Source organism: Phascolarctos cinereus, unplaced genomic scaffold, assembly GCF_003287225.1.
Source record: "Phascolarctos cinereus isolate Bilbo 61053 unplaced genomic scaffold, phaCin_HiC Scaffold_4;HRSCAF=312, whole genome shotgun sequence".
NCBI classification, from domain to species: domain Eukaryota; kingdom Metazoa; phylum Chordata; class Mammalia; order Diprotodontia; family Phascolarctidae; genus Phascolarctos; species Phascolarctos cinereus.
In genome coordinates, this window is record NW_027555847.1 from 63,061,686 (window position 1) to 63,075,220 (window position 13,535).

The 13,535-nt window shown below is 42.4% G+C and overlaps 1 protein-coding gene across 1 annotated transcript in view; it reads right to left on the reverse strand.

Annotated features, from left to right (window-relative positions):
* The window catches only part of ACAD9 (acyl-CoA dehydrogenase family member 9), a 53,137-nt gene that overhangs the window by 20,170 nt on the left and 19,432 nt on the right, over positions 1-13,535 (reverse strand). The window contains exons 7-11 of the mRNA XM_020981234.2: positions 12,345-12,519; positions 10,694-10,767; positions 1,743-1,818; positions 773-843; positions 366-485 (exon numbers count right to left, since the gene is read on the reverse strand). Of these exons, the coding sequence (XP_020836893.1) occupies positions 366-485; positions 773-843; positions 1,743-1,818; positions 10,694-10,767; positions 12,345-12,519 (516 nt within the window). The remainder of the gene's footprint in view (positions 1-365; positions 486-772; positions 844-1,742; positions 1,819-10,693; positions 10,768-12,344; positions 12,520-13,535) is intronic.

A 13,535-nucleotide genomic window follows, 5' to 3' on the forward strand; every position in this document is an offset into this window, starting at 1 on the left:
AAAGGTCTCATGATGGAAAATGCTATCCACAGCCAAAGAAAGAACTATGGAGCTTGAATGCAGATCGAAGCATACTATTTGCTATTTTTTTTTCTTCTGTTGAGTTTTGCTTTTTCTTTCTAGTGGTTCCTCCTACTGGTTCTAATTCTTACAACATCACTAACATGAAAATACGTTTAACAGGAATGTATATGTATAACCTATATTAGATTGTGTGCCATCTTGGGGAGGAAGGGGGAAAAAATTTTTAACTCAAAAGCATATGGAAGTGATTGTTGATAAATCAAAATAAATTAATTAAAAAATTTTGAAAAAGGAAAAGGAAAAACAAAAAAAACCACAGCCACCCCACTTCTCCCAGTCACCTTCACCATGGCTGCCTCCACAGAGCAATCAGGAAAACCTGGGCTGTCCATCATCCCGGCAGTGAGGTAGGCCATACTCTCCATCACATATGTTTTCCTGGCCAACAGAGCAAACTTTTCCTGAAGTTAATGAGAACAAACACAAAGACCAATTTACATCTGGTTCTTGAACTGCTCATCTGTAATAAAGGCAGTTAAGCAGGGCAAGCAGCCACATCCTAAAACAGATCAGAGGTTTTAATAAAGATATTTACATGAAATAAATATCTTTATTTCTATTTTCCAAATCACCATGACAAGCAGTCACCATTACAATAGAGAAAAATTCTCTACTTTTAAAGCACAGACTGTTCCCAGCTGAAGATGCCTTTGAAATAAGCAAGGACAGCTTTTAGTTTCTTAATTACCTGAATTAATCCGAATTCACTTAGAGGTCTGTTGAACTGTTTCCTCGTGCAGGCATATTCTGCTGTCTTTCCTTAAGAAAAGAAAGCAGTCATTAAGAAGGATTATTTCCATGTTATCCTGAAATGATTTCCTAAAGTCATCTTCATGAGCTTTCAAATGTATTAGCAGGAGTGATGGGGATAAATCCATCTATCTTCTCAGAAAGGGGAAAATCGCTCATTTGTAAAGGCCAAAGAGTAAGATGAAAAAAAGCCTCCAACATATAGATTCTGAAAAATTTTAAGAAAAGGAAAAGAGGGGCAGCTAGATGGCGCAGTGGATAGAGCACCGGCCCTGGATTCAGGAGGACCTAAGCTCAAATCCAGCCTCAGACACAAAACACTTACTAGCTGTGTGACCCTGGGCAAGTCACCTAACTCCATTGCCTAGCCAAAATAAAACAAAAACAGAAACAAAAAAACCACTGCCTTTTGTGTTTAGCCTCATCAGGGCCAAACTGCAGTCCCAGGTATTCTGGAAACCTCACCAGGCACATTGCTGCCTTCACAAGGAGAGCTTGGCTCCTTCAGCAATCAGTCAATCTCCAGTGTTGTCAAGAAAACCTCAAACGGGGTCACAAAGAGTCTGCCATGACTGAAATAACTGAATAACAACAAAATCTAAACAGGGTGGGGTGCTGGGCACACTTCTCTCTTCTACATACATTCTCTCTATTTTCCCAAGGAAATTAGATAGTGACCACACTGAAAGATCTGCTACTTGGAAGAACAAGTATGTTTTTCAAGCTCAGTCACACTAGAGAGAAAGAAACAAGGAAACCAAATCTGAAATATTATTCCTTTTTCAGGTTATTTCTTTCAATAGTCAGCTAAAACGGCCGAGTCTTCCTTCTTTTGGGACCAAGCACTTAGTGTACCAGTGGGACACATATTCACAAGTTCTTAACTTCATGATGCTTGCTTGACTTACCAATCAACTTCTTTATCATTCCAGCAACTAAACTTCCCATGCTGAATCGTCCACTATTGAGGACATTCATTGCTATCTGTAAGAGGAAGGAAAGACTTTATTTATTCATCATTAAGAGCTCATCAAATTCCAGAGAAGGATGTGCTAGTAATTATGTCTGCAATGAGGATAAGATGGACCTTGTGGTGGCCCACAAATTTCAGATGTTGAATTAAGATCACGGCAAATGTCCATTGGATTATACTCAACAGTTTGCAGAATTCATAAGAGTTCTCTATTGAGGAAGAAGGTGATATATGTAGTTAATTTAACATTCATTTATCACTGAAATAATGTGTACGTATCATAGCCCAAGCCTGCTCATTCATTTTCGCAAATATTTACCAAGGACCTACTATGTGCTAGGTGCTACAGGGTATACAAAGATGAATAAGACAGTCTGCCCAGGAGATCATAGTCCAGTAGAAAAGATAAAAACATGTATACAAATAACAATGATACCAAGTGCTACGAAGAGACATGATTTAAAGGAAGGAGAGATTGCCAAATCAGTCCGGATCCAGGCTACTTCTGAACAAAGGACGAATCCTTAAAAAGTGACCTTTCCTTTGAAAGGAAAAAATATAATGAAAAATAATTACACAAATTTACTGTATTAAAAGTCTATAAAATGTTTACATTCCTTTCAATTAAAATAAAATAAAAAATTAGTTTGTCTAAGAGTAGTTAGAAGAACCTCAAAGTGTCACCCTTCAAATGTAATGGCTGGTAGGGAAGATGTCCTTGTCGAAACATTGGTTAATTGTCCATGCCAATTCCTGCTGGTCACAACTGCACCTTCCAGGCTTTTCTGGTGGACCAAAGCATATCAGAAATCCTCTTTGGGAGCTGAGATATGCCTGTGCTGTGGGCTCACAGCCAGCCAGGGTCTCTGAACACAGAATTAGGTTTTGACAGTTAAGCAAATGGGGGGCGAGAGGGGAAGGGACAAGTTGATTTCAGGCACTCTAGTCCTCCAAGAGAACAGCCTCCTTCCTCATCCCCCCCATGCAGACAGGTGCACACTGGTGTACCATTTTATTCTTTATTGCCACTGCTTTGTCATTTTCATTGTCCTTTCCCTAATCGTTTTTCCTTTTCTTTTTTATATCTTTGCGTGAGAGGCGAAAGGGCAACGTGAGCAGCAGATCTGGGAGTCAGGCCACAGGGCCTTTCCTGGAATGCAGCAGTTGCTCATGAAAGGGGAAGCTTCACTAGTGGACCAAAGTATATCAGAAATCCTCTCCCTCCTCCCTGGCCAGGGCCTGACCAGGGACATCCTGCTGTTCTCCTTAAAGGCTGGGTAACTTAAGTTTCTAGAAACTCTACACAACAAGACACCTCCATCTCCACCTCAAGTCCTCGTAGTTGGACAAACAGCGTAAAGGTACCTACTTCTAAACCCTAGATTCCCTGGTTTTTGGGGGTGGGGTGGGATGAAGGGGGTAGACCTTGACAAATCTCTGGTGACTTGTGCAGATGGCAGGCCATTTGCTCAGGCCCATCAGACACACCTTCAGCCCACCGTTCAAGGATGTGTCACCAGGAAAGTATGTCAGCAAATAGCAGCAGGGGGTAGCTCCTGGGGCTTATGCCCCATGGGGTCTGGAATCTGCTTGTATACTCAGTAAATTCATGCCTCAGCAGCTCACCCCAAGACCAGGGGGCAATCAGAGAAGAGCATCTGCCAGACCTCCAACTGCTTTATTGCCACATGGCTTTTTCTTGGAATTCAAGCTGTGCCTCAGGTACAGGCAACAGGAACCACCCAGGGCCCCCAAACATAACTTAGGCTCTTGAGATGCTGAACCAATAGTGCGCCTGTCTACATGGGGGGTGAGGAACGAGGCTGTTCTCTTGGAGGACTAGAGTACCTGAAATCCAACTTGTCCCTTCCCTTCTTGCCCCCCATTTGCTTAACTGTCAAAATCTAATTCTGTGTTCAGAGACCCCTGGCTGGCTGTGAGCCCACGGAACAGACATATCTCAGCTCCCAAAGAGGATTTCTGATATACTTTGGTCCACTAGTGAAGCCTGGAAGGTGCAGTTGTGGCCAGCAGGAATTGGCATGGATGATTTCCCAATGTTTTGATAAGGACATCTTCCCTACCCAGCCATTACATTTGAAGGGTAACATTTTTCTTAGACAAACTAACAGCTTCTTATGTTTTCTACCTTGAAGATCATAACTCTTCACTAATAAAGCCAACTGACTTTTGAGTTGTTCTTGACTGGCTAAGGTGCGACCACTCTGAAGACTGGTCACTGTGAAGCCATTCCACCAGGAACAGTCATCAGCTTTGAATTTGAAGATCCAAACTTATTTTTAATGCTGAGGGTCCAAAGTCCTTTAAATGTGTTTAACACTGGCATTATCCTTTCAAAAGAGCCCCAAGTCTTTTACTCTATGTGACAAATAACCAGTTGGTCATTAAGTCATTCATCATGTAGCCTTTGCCTTGGTACAATTGCTCTTCTCAGGATTATTTTTTTTAGAAGAACCTCATTTTTCAGGAAAAAAGAAGTTTTTTCACCTCAGTAGACTACAAAGTTATTGGTAATTAACATTGTTGTAAGGGGCATTTTTTTTCCTTTCCATTTTCCACAGCCTAGATGAAGATGGATTTCACTGCTTTCTTTCCCATGCTTAGCACACTGAAGAATACAGATTTTCCAGTAGCACTTCTTCATTTTTAACATCATGGTTATGTTTGTTTCTCCAAAGACCAAGGAGGTGTTGTCAGTATCCTAGCCATTTCTCTTGAAATTGATGGAAATTGCTGAGCTACAGACATCCAACTAAGAAAGAGATTACTTTGCATACATCTTTAGCATCCCCCAAAGTTTGCTTTAAATGCATTTGGAAGCACTTCTAACTTAAACTGATGCTTAAGACCTTGATTTGAATGTCAAACACAGCTAACCGTAATTGCATTTTTTGTCTTGGTTTTATGAAGAAAAGTACACACTAATAAACCTCATTATTCATCCCAGTTAGGCTCCTGAAATATTGTCCAATAATGTCCTGAATTTTTTCTTCTGTTTTCCAACTAAACATATGCTTTTTTATTAACAATGTATTTCCTTCCTGCTTTCCTCTCTGTAACTTCAACACCATTAATGACTGCTGTTTGGAAATCCAAGTCAAATGCTATAAATATTCTCTCCTGGTATCATCACCCACATTTTTATAATCTGAAAAGAAAATTTCAACTTCTAATCCTCTCTCACAATGTCACTAGTGCCATCTGTCAAGAAGGGCTGGTAACTCTTTTCTGGAGCTAATTCTAGTCCACATAAGCTCTGCTTGGTCCCAGGCATCTCACCTTAAATCTTGGCTTTTCTCCCAAGGACAGTCATTGCAGGTTGCAATCAGTCTTCATACAAGCTGGGGTCAGTGAAAACAGTGGCCTATGTTTCAACTAACAGATGCTTCATGCCGGCAAGTCCCAGGAAGAACTCATGAAGGAGTTATCTTTTGAGCTGGGCCTTTAAGGATGTGAAGGATTTGGACAAGAAGAGACTGGGGGGCAAGAAGCTGGAAGAGGGGGAGGAGATGTGGCAAATATAGTATAACATAGAGGAATTGTGTAAAGAGAGCATAGAAGACAAACTCAGGAACAGCAAGTATAGGATATGAGAAGGTAAGTAGTAGAAAATAAGGCTGGGCCCAGATCACAGAAGGCCTTGAAAGACATTAGGAAATTGATCAATTATCCCAAAAGGTCTAAAGCTCAGTTTCAGCAAAGAGGTTAATAGAGCTGAGTAAAAAATAGTCATAACATACGTAACTTTCGTCTTCAAAAAGTAAAGTAAAAGACAATAAGATAGTGATCTTAACCTTGCAGTAAAACTTGATGGGGATAAAGTAATTACATCTTTTTCAAGCCTATAGGGACACAGGAGTTTAGATTTGGAAGGGTCCTTAGCAATCATCTCTTTTACAGATGAGGGAACATGCACAGAAAGGTTAAATCATTTACCAAGGTCACACTGGCAGAAAGAAGAGCCTAAATTTAAAACTAGGTCTTTGGACTACAGGTTGAACCTTTTTTCACAGAAACCATTAGGTTCACTGGGAAAGGGTGGCAGACAAGGTGGTGCCAGCCAAGAGGCATATATGAAAACAAACTACATAGTTTCAGATATGCATCTGACTTCATCATCAATTCCACAAAGAGTCTGTAGCAATCAGGGGATCAGCATGGAAACAAAGCTTGGGGCAAAACAATTTTCCAGCACTGAATATGTCTGAGCTGTAGAAAACCACAAAATTCTCAAGAATCTTTTTTATAATGAATTTAAGTGGGAAAACCTTTTGTTGTTCAGTCGCTTTCAGTCACGTCTGATTCTTTGTGACCCCATTTGGGGTTTTCTCATCAAAGACACTTGAGCGGGTTGCCATTTCCTTCTACAACTCATTTTACAGATGAGGAAACCAAGGTCAACAGTGTTAAGTGACTTGCCCAGGATCACATAGCTAGTAAGTGTCTGAGACTAGATTTGAACTCAGGAAGATGAGTCTTCCTGACTCCAGGCCCAGTACTCTATCAAACTGTGCCACCTAGCTACCTAAGGAAGCAAAAATTAATGAAAAGTGTATTTTAAGGGAAACCTGAAGTACAATTTTGATCATAACAGCACTCATAAATGGCACAACTCTTCTTATGCTAAAAGTGATGAGGGATGACCATAAATCTGAGCTAATGAAACAATCAGCAGCTCCAGGCTCCAGAAATAATAGCTCGAGCTTCTAATCAGGAATACCATCTTTAGAGGCATGAAAAAGTGGATGTACATATAATACATAACATAGTATTATGCACAATAATCCACCTTGCTTTAAAAGATCCCCAGATCCCTCCAGTTCCCAGACAGGTGCCAGCAGGTGCGTGGGTAATGGGATGCCTGCTGAGAGACTGATTCCTCTTGCAACACAGCTTAGGAATGTCCTGTCCCTCTTGCTTGTTCCTCATCTGTTTTGGCTTCTTACAGCAACGTGTAGACAAATCACAGGCTTTAGAACTGGAAGAGGTTTTAGAGAAGATCCAGTCTAACCTCTCCTGGGGTAGAATAGGCCATGGAGACTGAGGCAGGTCAGGTGATCGTCACAACCACCCTGTGTGGTAAGTGCTGTTATTATCCCAGTCTTGCAGAGGAGGAAACTGAGGCAAACAGAGGCTAAGTGACTGGCCCAGGGTCACACAGCTACTACGTGTCTGGGACAGAATTTGAATCCTGATCCTCTCGACTCTAGGCCTAGCAATCTATAAACTGCGTCACCTAGCTGCCTCAGTGTTCTTCAGCTTTTGTTTGGAAACACATAATCATGGAGTAAATTAACACACGATAGAGGACAGATGCTTGTCTTGATCTATTCATTTTCAGAAGTCATAATAAAACAAAGCATCAGAAGAAGCAGTCATTGATGACAGTGAGACTCAAAAAGAATGAGAGAGTATTTCAATGGCAAAACTTCTATTGAGACTTAACAAGGTTTTTTCCCTTCTTCCCTCTTTGGTTCTATCTCCAAAAAGGAAAACATTCTAATGGCAGCACTGCAAACTAAATCCCCAAAAGCCAAAACGGCCTCCTCTGTTTCACTAAGAAACTGATGGCTTCTTCTGGTTTTCTTTTTCCCTTCTTCTCAAAAGCTGGAAGTAACAGCATTTATGTTTGAATTTGGGAGGGCCAAAGTGCTTTACATACGTGATCCCATGTCTTCCATACTGGCAGAGATGGGAGGTGTTTTTATTCCTATTTCATAGAGAAGTCTAAGGCCAGGAGGTTAAGTGACTTGTTAGCAGTCACTAAGTCAATCAGTACTCGATGCAGAATTCAAGCATCTGAAAGTCCACTTAATTAAACTTTAATATATGACAGCTCTTTCTCACTCTAAACTAAAAACATGCCTCTACCAAACAAAGTTTTTTCTAGAGGCTTCACCATGGTGTGACAGTGACTCACAGAGCTGGCAGGTGTGGGGTCCAAACTGACAAACTGGATGGACTAGCTAGGAGGGCAACCAGGAGCTCAAGCTCTCAAGGTCTTGTCAAAGGCGAATCAGCTGAAGGAAATGGATCCTATTTTATCTGAGATTGGAAGAAAAGGGAATGGAACATAACAGAGCTGAAAAGGCTTCATGGAGAGAAGGAAAATAAGCTTGTTCTGCCTGGGACTAGAGGGAGGAGTCAGAAGTAACGGGTGAAGGCTGCTAGAAACAAATGTAGGCTTCTTATAAACAACAACAACAACACTTAGCAGTCAGAATGATACAAAAGTGGAAGAGGTTGCCTCCAACAGGTTCCCTCTCACTGAAGATCTTTAGACAAAATTTTCATGACCCTGAGTTGCATACACTATAAAGGAGAATGATTCCTGTTTGGATCCAGAGTGGCTGAGGAAGCCTCTGAAGCCCTTCCTGATTCTAAGACTCTGCAAAGGTGAAGTCTCTGAAAGGTTCTCCCAAGCCAGAAAAAGTCTGCTTGGGAATGACTGGGCCTCTGAAAGCCTCTGTCCATCTGCCGAAGGCTGCTCCCGCTCAGGTCAGAAGGACTTTTCCTACCAGAAGGCTGGCCCCCAAGGATGACATGGATTTAGGCCACAGTAACTCCAACTTCTCCACAGAGGCACAGAAGGGCTGGGAGATGGATCAGTAGAGGCATAAAGGTGGGGTAGGTGGAGAAGAACCTGTGCAACTGGGATCACGGTTACTGAAACACAGTAATAATGGCATCCCTTAGCGAGTTTCCTAGCTTGGAGCCAAAGTAATCCAAAGCCCAAATCTGACCATGTCCCTCCCTTGCTCAAAGCCTTCAGTGCCTCACCAACACTCCCAGGATCAAACTCTTCAGCAGCTGAGGAAGGCCCTCCACAACTGCGCTCCAGCCTTATTTCACATCATCCACTTTCACAGTCTGTTCCTGCCAAACAAACCTAATAGAACTAATAGAACAATAAAACACCCCCACCACCACCTCTGACAGACCATAAGCTCCTTGAGGGCAGAGGCTGGGTCATTTTTATCTTTTTATCACCAGTACTGCCTAGTGCCTTGCCTTACACAGAGTAAACGTGCACAGACATACATACACGTGGAGGGAACTGAGATAGCAAAGATATGTTGACCTGCCCCCCAATTTCCATTACCAACATGTATCCAAAATGAAAAAGCCAAAACAAAATTACATTTCTGTGTATGATGTGATGGCACAGGCATCTGGCTTTATGACTAAAGGAGCGTGAGCTAAATTGGCTGTGTAGTTAACAGGCCCCAATATCTTCTCCATCCTCATTAAGCAGTTGTCTTTTGTGCCTGTGGTTGGTGACAATAACAAGAATATTTTAATAGCTAGTACTTACATAGCTTATTAAGGTTTGCAAAGCATTTTAGATGGTATCTTATTTGATCATCACACAACCACTGTGGGAGGCAGGTGCTATTATCCCTGCTTCACAGATGAAGAAACTGAGGCCAAGAGAGATTGAATGACTTGCCCAGGATCAGACAGCTCCTACGTGCCTGAAGCTGGACTTGAACTCTGATCTTCCTGACTCCAAGTCTGGCCCCCTATTCCCTGTGCAATCTAACAGGTTCCAGATGGAGAACACTTGAGGATTTTGTTTTGTTGGCAAGCAAAGGAGATGGTACCTTACTGGAAGTTTTCCACCTACTACCATAAGCTCGAATCTATTGGTTTCATTTGTACATACAGTACTCAAAGACTTGGCGAAAAGCCATTATGCTCTGTTAGCCACACAGTCCTAAATCAAACTCAGAAATGCAGCTTTTCAAAAAAGATAGTGCAAGAGACTCTTTCCTGGTTCATAAACTTTACCCCCAACTCTTCTAAAATTGATTCTTGTGTTCAAATGTTTACAATTTTATGTTTAACCCTTTTCTCTGCTAATCTTCACAAATTCTTACTGCTTGACTTCCTTTTCTGACACTTTGGTCATTTCTTTCCATAATCTTTAAAATTATCATGTGCTGTATAACCTACATCAAATTCCTTACTGTCTCAGAGGGGGAAAGAGAAAATCTGGAACTCAATTTTCTTTTTAAATGAATGTCAAAGCTGTCTTTATATGTAATTGGAAAAGAATAAAATATTATTTAAAAAAATTAAAAATCACGTGCTCTCTGGCTTCATTCACCTGCCATGGTCTTAATCAGAAGCTGAGAAAAGAGTCCTATGAGCACCATCCGATGTCCCGTCTGATACTTCCTCCCATGCCCTTCAGTGTCATGACATTCTTGGACATTCTGTTCCTTTACATCTCCTGCCAATCTCTTCATTCTCTAGCTGAACTTCTATCCCCACGTCCAGTCTGTGATATCAGCCAGGTTAATCTCCATTCAAACATTCCTCCCAACGGAAGAGGCGGCTCTGTCGTTCCTTATTCCTCACCTTCAATTTCATTTTCTAACTTCTCTGCTCCCCTTGTTCCAATGTAAATTAAGCCTCAGCTATAACAAGAATTCTGTGTTGCTGAGATTTTTTTTAATCCATCAGCCAAAACAAAAACAACGTTCCTAAAGCTGTTTAAATTCTAGCTCTGCTTTCTTTTGCCTCTAGGAGATATAAAAATCAAGTTTCACACCTTTGATCTTCCTTTTTCATTCCTGAGTGAGCCAAGCGACACGCTCAGGAAGAACAGTCAGGATATGGGTGGGAGAAAGAGAGGAAAGCTGGTGGGGATCGAGCTACCAGCGGAAGAGTGTGACGAGAGACTCCCAGCCCTCTACCGTTTCACAGAATATAAGCTCTACAGAGGATGGCACTAGGCAGAGTCCTAAGTCTCTGTGGATCTCCCCAAGTTCCTGCCATAGCATACTACTACCATGGTGCTCCATAAATGGTTACTTAAGGAATGAGAGCATAATGAACCTACTATCAAAAGAAGCTCACCTTAAATCCGTCTCCAACTTCTCCAATGACATTTTCAACAGGCACTTTTGTATTTTCAAAATGAACTTCACAAGCTAAAAATTAAAAAAAAAAAATTCAAAAGGTTTTATCCCCATGCCAGTATCTAACAAGTGAGCTGCAGTTCTGCAGAACTACTACAAGTAAAAGAAAAATAATCTCAAAAACACTCAGGAAGCCTTTAACACACTAAAAGGTATTTTAGCCCCTACTAAGTAATGCACCATGGCCAAAGAGAGACAGGATTTCATTTCATCATGCGATAAAAGGCAAACTATCTGAACAGAAAACAGGACAGCAAACAGAACAGTCTGGCTCTCCAAGTGTAATCCTGATGTGCAGGTGTGGAAAATTTTTAGTTCAGCTCACCGGGTAACGACGAGGACAACGTCAGAGACCGCAGCGTGGGCTGACTCATCTCCCTTCATTCTTGGCCACAGCACATGCTAGCCCCTAAGCTTCTGCTGTTGCTGTTGTTTTGAGGACAGGTCTCCTCGTCTCTCCTGCCTGAAGGGGCCCTCTAGGGGCCCAATCCTACTGACTGGGGGGGCCTCGACCTGCTCTGTCTCTGCACTGGGCTGGTTCTCCCCTCCTCAGGTATCCTGGCTACTGTCCCTCTTCCCCTCCTTGCCCCAGGGTGAGGCTCACCATATTGGTGCTGACTCTGTGTGAACACCTCATCAACTTAGCCCACTGTATCTCAGAACTCTTGAGCTCAATGACTCAGCAGACTTGGCCTCCCCGGGCAGGGATTACGGGCATGTGTCATCACAAATGGCTAAGCCCCCGGTTTTTAAAGTGCACACCATTGATCAGAGGAGGGGATTAGACATACAGGATCTGTGGCCCCAAGTGGTACAACAGGGAGCCACGGGTGACCGCTACAAAGAGGCAAACTTAAGCTTGTTACAGGAAATACCTCCCACCAATTAGAGCTGTCCAAAAGTGCATGGACTGCCTGGGAAGGCAGAAGGTTTCCTTTCATTGGAAGTCTCTAAGCAAGGCTAGAAAGTCACTTGTCAAGTATACTACAAGAGGGACTTTTGGGGACACTAAATGGCCACTGATATCCCTTCCAAAGGTGTAACAATGAGCTTATTTACGTTCGGCAGGATAATTAAAAAGAGAAGGAAGATGGTAATAAGGTCATTATCATGAAGAGATAAAACATGAAGTCAGAGGCAGCTTCCCACAGAGCCAAGAGTCAGGAGACCGATCTGCCCCAGGTCTGTCCCTTTGTAGCTAGGTAAACTCAAATCACCTGAGGGGCCTTCAGTTCCTCCTCTGAAAAGAGAAGGCATGGAATGGATAATCTCTAAGGCTCCTCTCAGTGTTAGGACTCTACCTAAAGAACAAAAGGGCCTTCACTGAGTCCTAACTGGAGGTCTGGGAAAGAAAAGATCCACACCACGGAAAGGTGGGAAGGCATGGAAAGGACCCCACAAGGGAGTGTACTGAGGGGAGAGAGAGCAAGACGGCCCTCTGGGATGGGCACTGTCGCCTCCCCACTAGAGACATTTCAGGCAGACTCGGCGTTGGGATGTGCTGCCGACGGGCTCGGTAACTGACACGCAACCGGATATCATCCGAGGCCTACAACAGCGAAGGGGAAGAACAAACCCAAACTACTTACTGTCAGAGCCCCGGATGCCCAGTTTGTTCTCAGGTTTACCATTCGTGACACCGCCAAAATTTCTTTCCACAATAAACGCTGTGATTCTGTCCTTTTTAAAGCCGTTTGAGTCAATGATCTCTGTCTTGGCAAACACCGTGAATATGCTGGCCAAACTACCATTTGTGATCCAGATCTGGAAGGAAAGAGAAAAAAGAAACTTGGGAAAATCTAAGTAATCATGATTGACAAGCCTTCTTCATAAGGCTGGAGCCAGTTTTAGTGCAGGAGAAAGCTCCAACTCGCCAAAGTCAGAAGGACTGGGTTCAAGTGCTCAATTCAAATGTGTGACCTTGGGCAAGTCATTTCCCTTCCTCAGAACCTTGGTTTTCTCTGTAAAATGGAGATAACGCCACCTGCTCAGCTTTCCTACCTCAAAAGGTTGTTATGTGGAAGCAAATGCAATAATTCAGGTAAAATATTTTAAAACAGTGGAAAATTTAAGAAAAAAAAATCAGCTATTATCACACACTTTATTTTCTCCCCCAAAGTCTTCTGGCACATGGCAAATCCTTACAATCCCTACAGGCATTAGCTCCCAAACTTTCTCATGGAAGCCCAAGTCTCATACTGCTAATTTCATGGGCTTTGCCATTTTGGAAGAGCTAGAGAGATCAACTCAACGTTGATCTGTCTTCAACTCACCGTGTCACTACAGAAAAATGGGAGTAGGCTAATCATTAGCCACTAAGGAGAGCTGGACGGTGTAGTGGATAGAGCACTCACCTCAGAGTCAAGAAGACTTTAGACACTTCCAAGCTGTGTGACCCTAGGTAAGTCATGTCACCTTTTTCTGCCTCAGTTTCCTCAAAACTATAAAATGGGGATAATAACACCATCTATCTCCCAGAGTTACTGTGAAGATATGAAATGAAATACTATTTGTAAAGTACTTTGCAAACCTTAGAGCTTTTTATACATGTTCTTATTATGTCAGTTCCGTGAGAATGGGGGCTGTGCCTACCTCCAGAATTATTACCTTTCAGAGAGGTAAGGGACTCCACAGGACTTCTAGTCCCACCTTCTTCCTTAGCAGAAATCTACCTTGTCCTGAACAGTCCAGTTTATAACTGTGTATTCCGGCCTTGGGACCTTAGTAAATGCCTGCTTCCTCCCTCAGGTTGAATTGCTCTAGCTTATCTCAGATAAAAA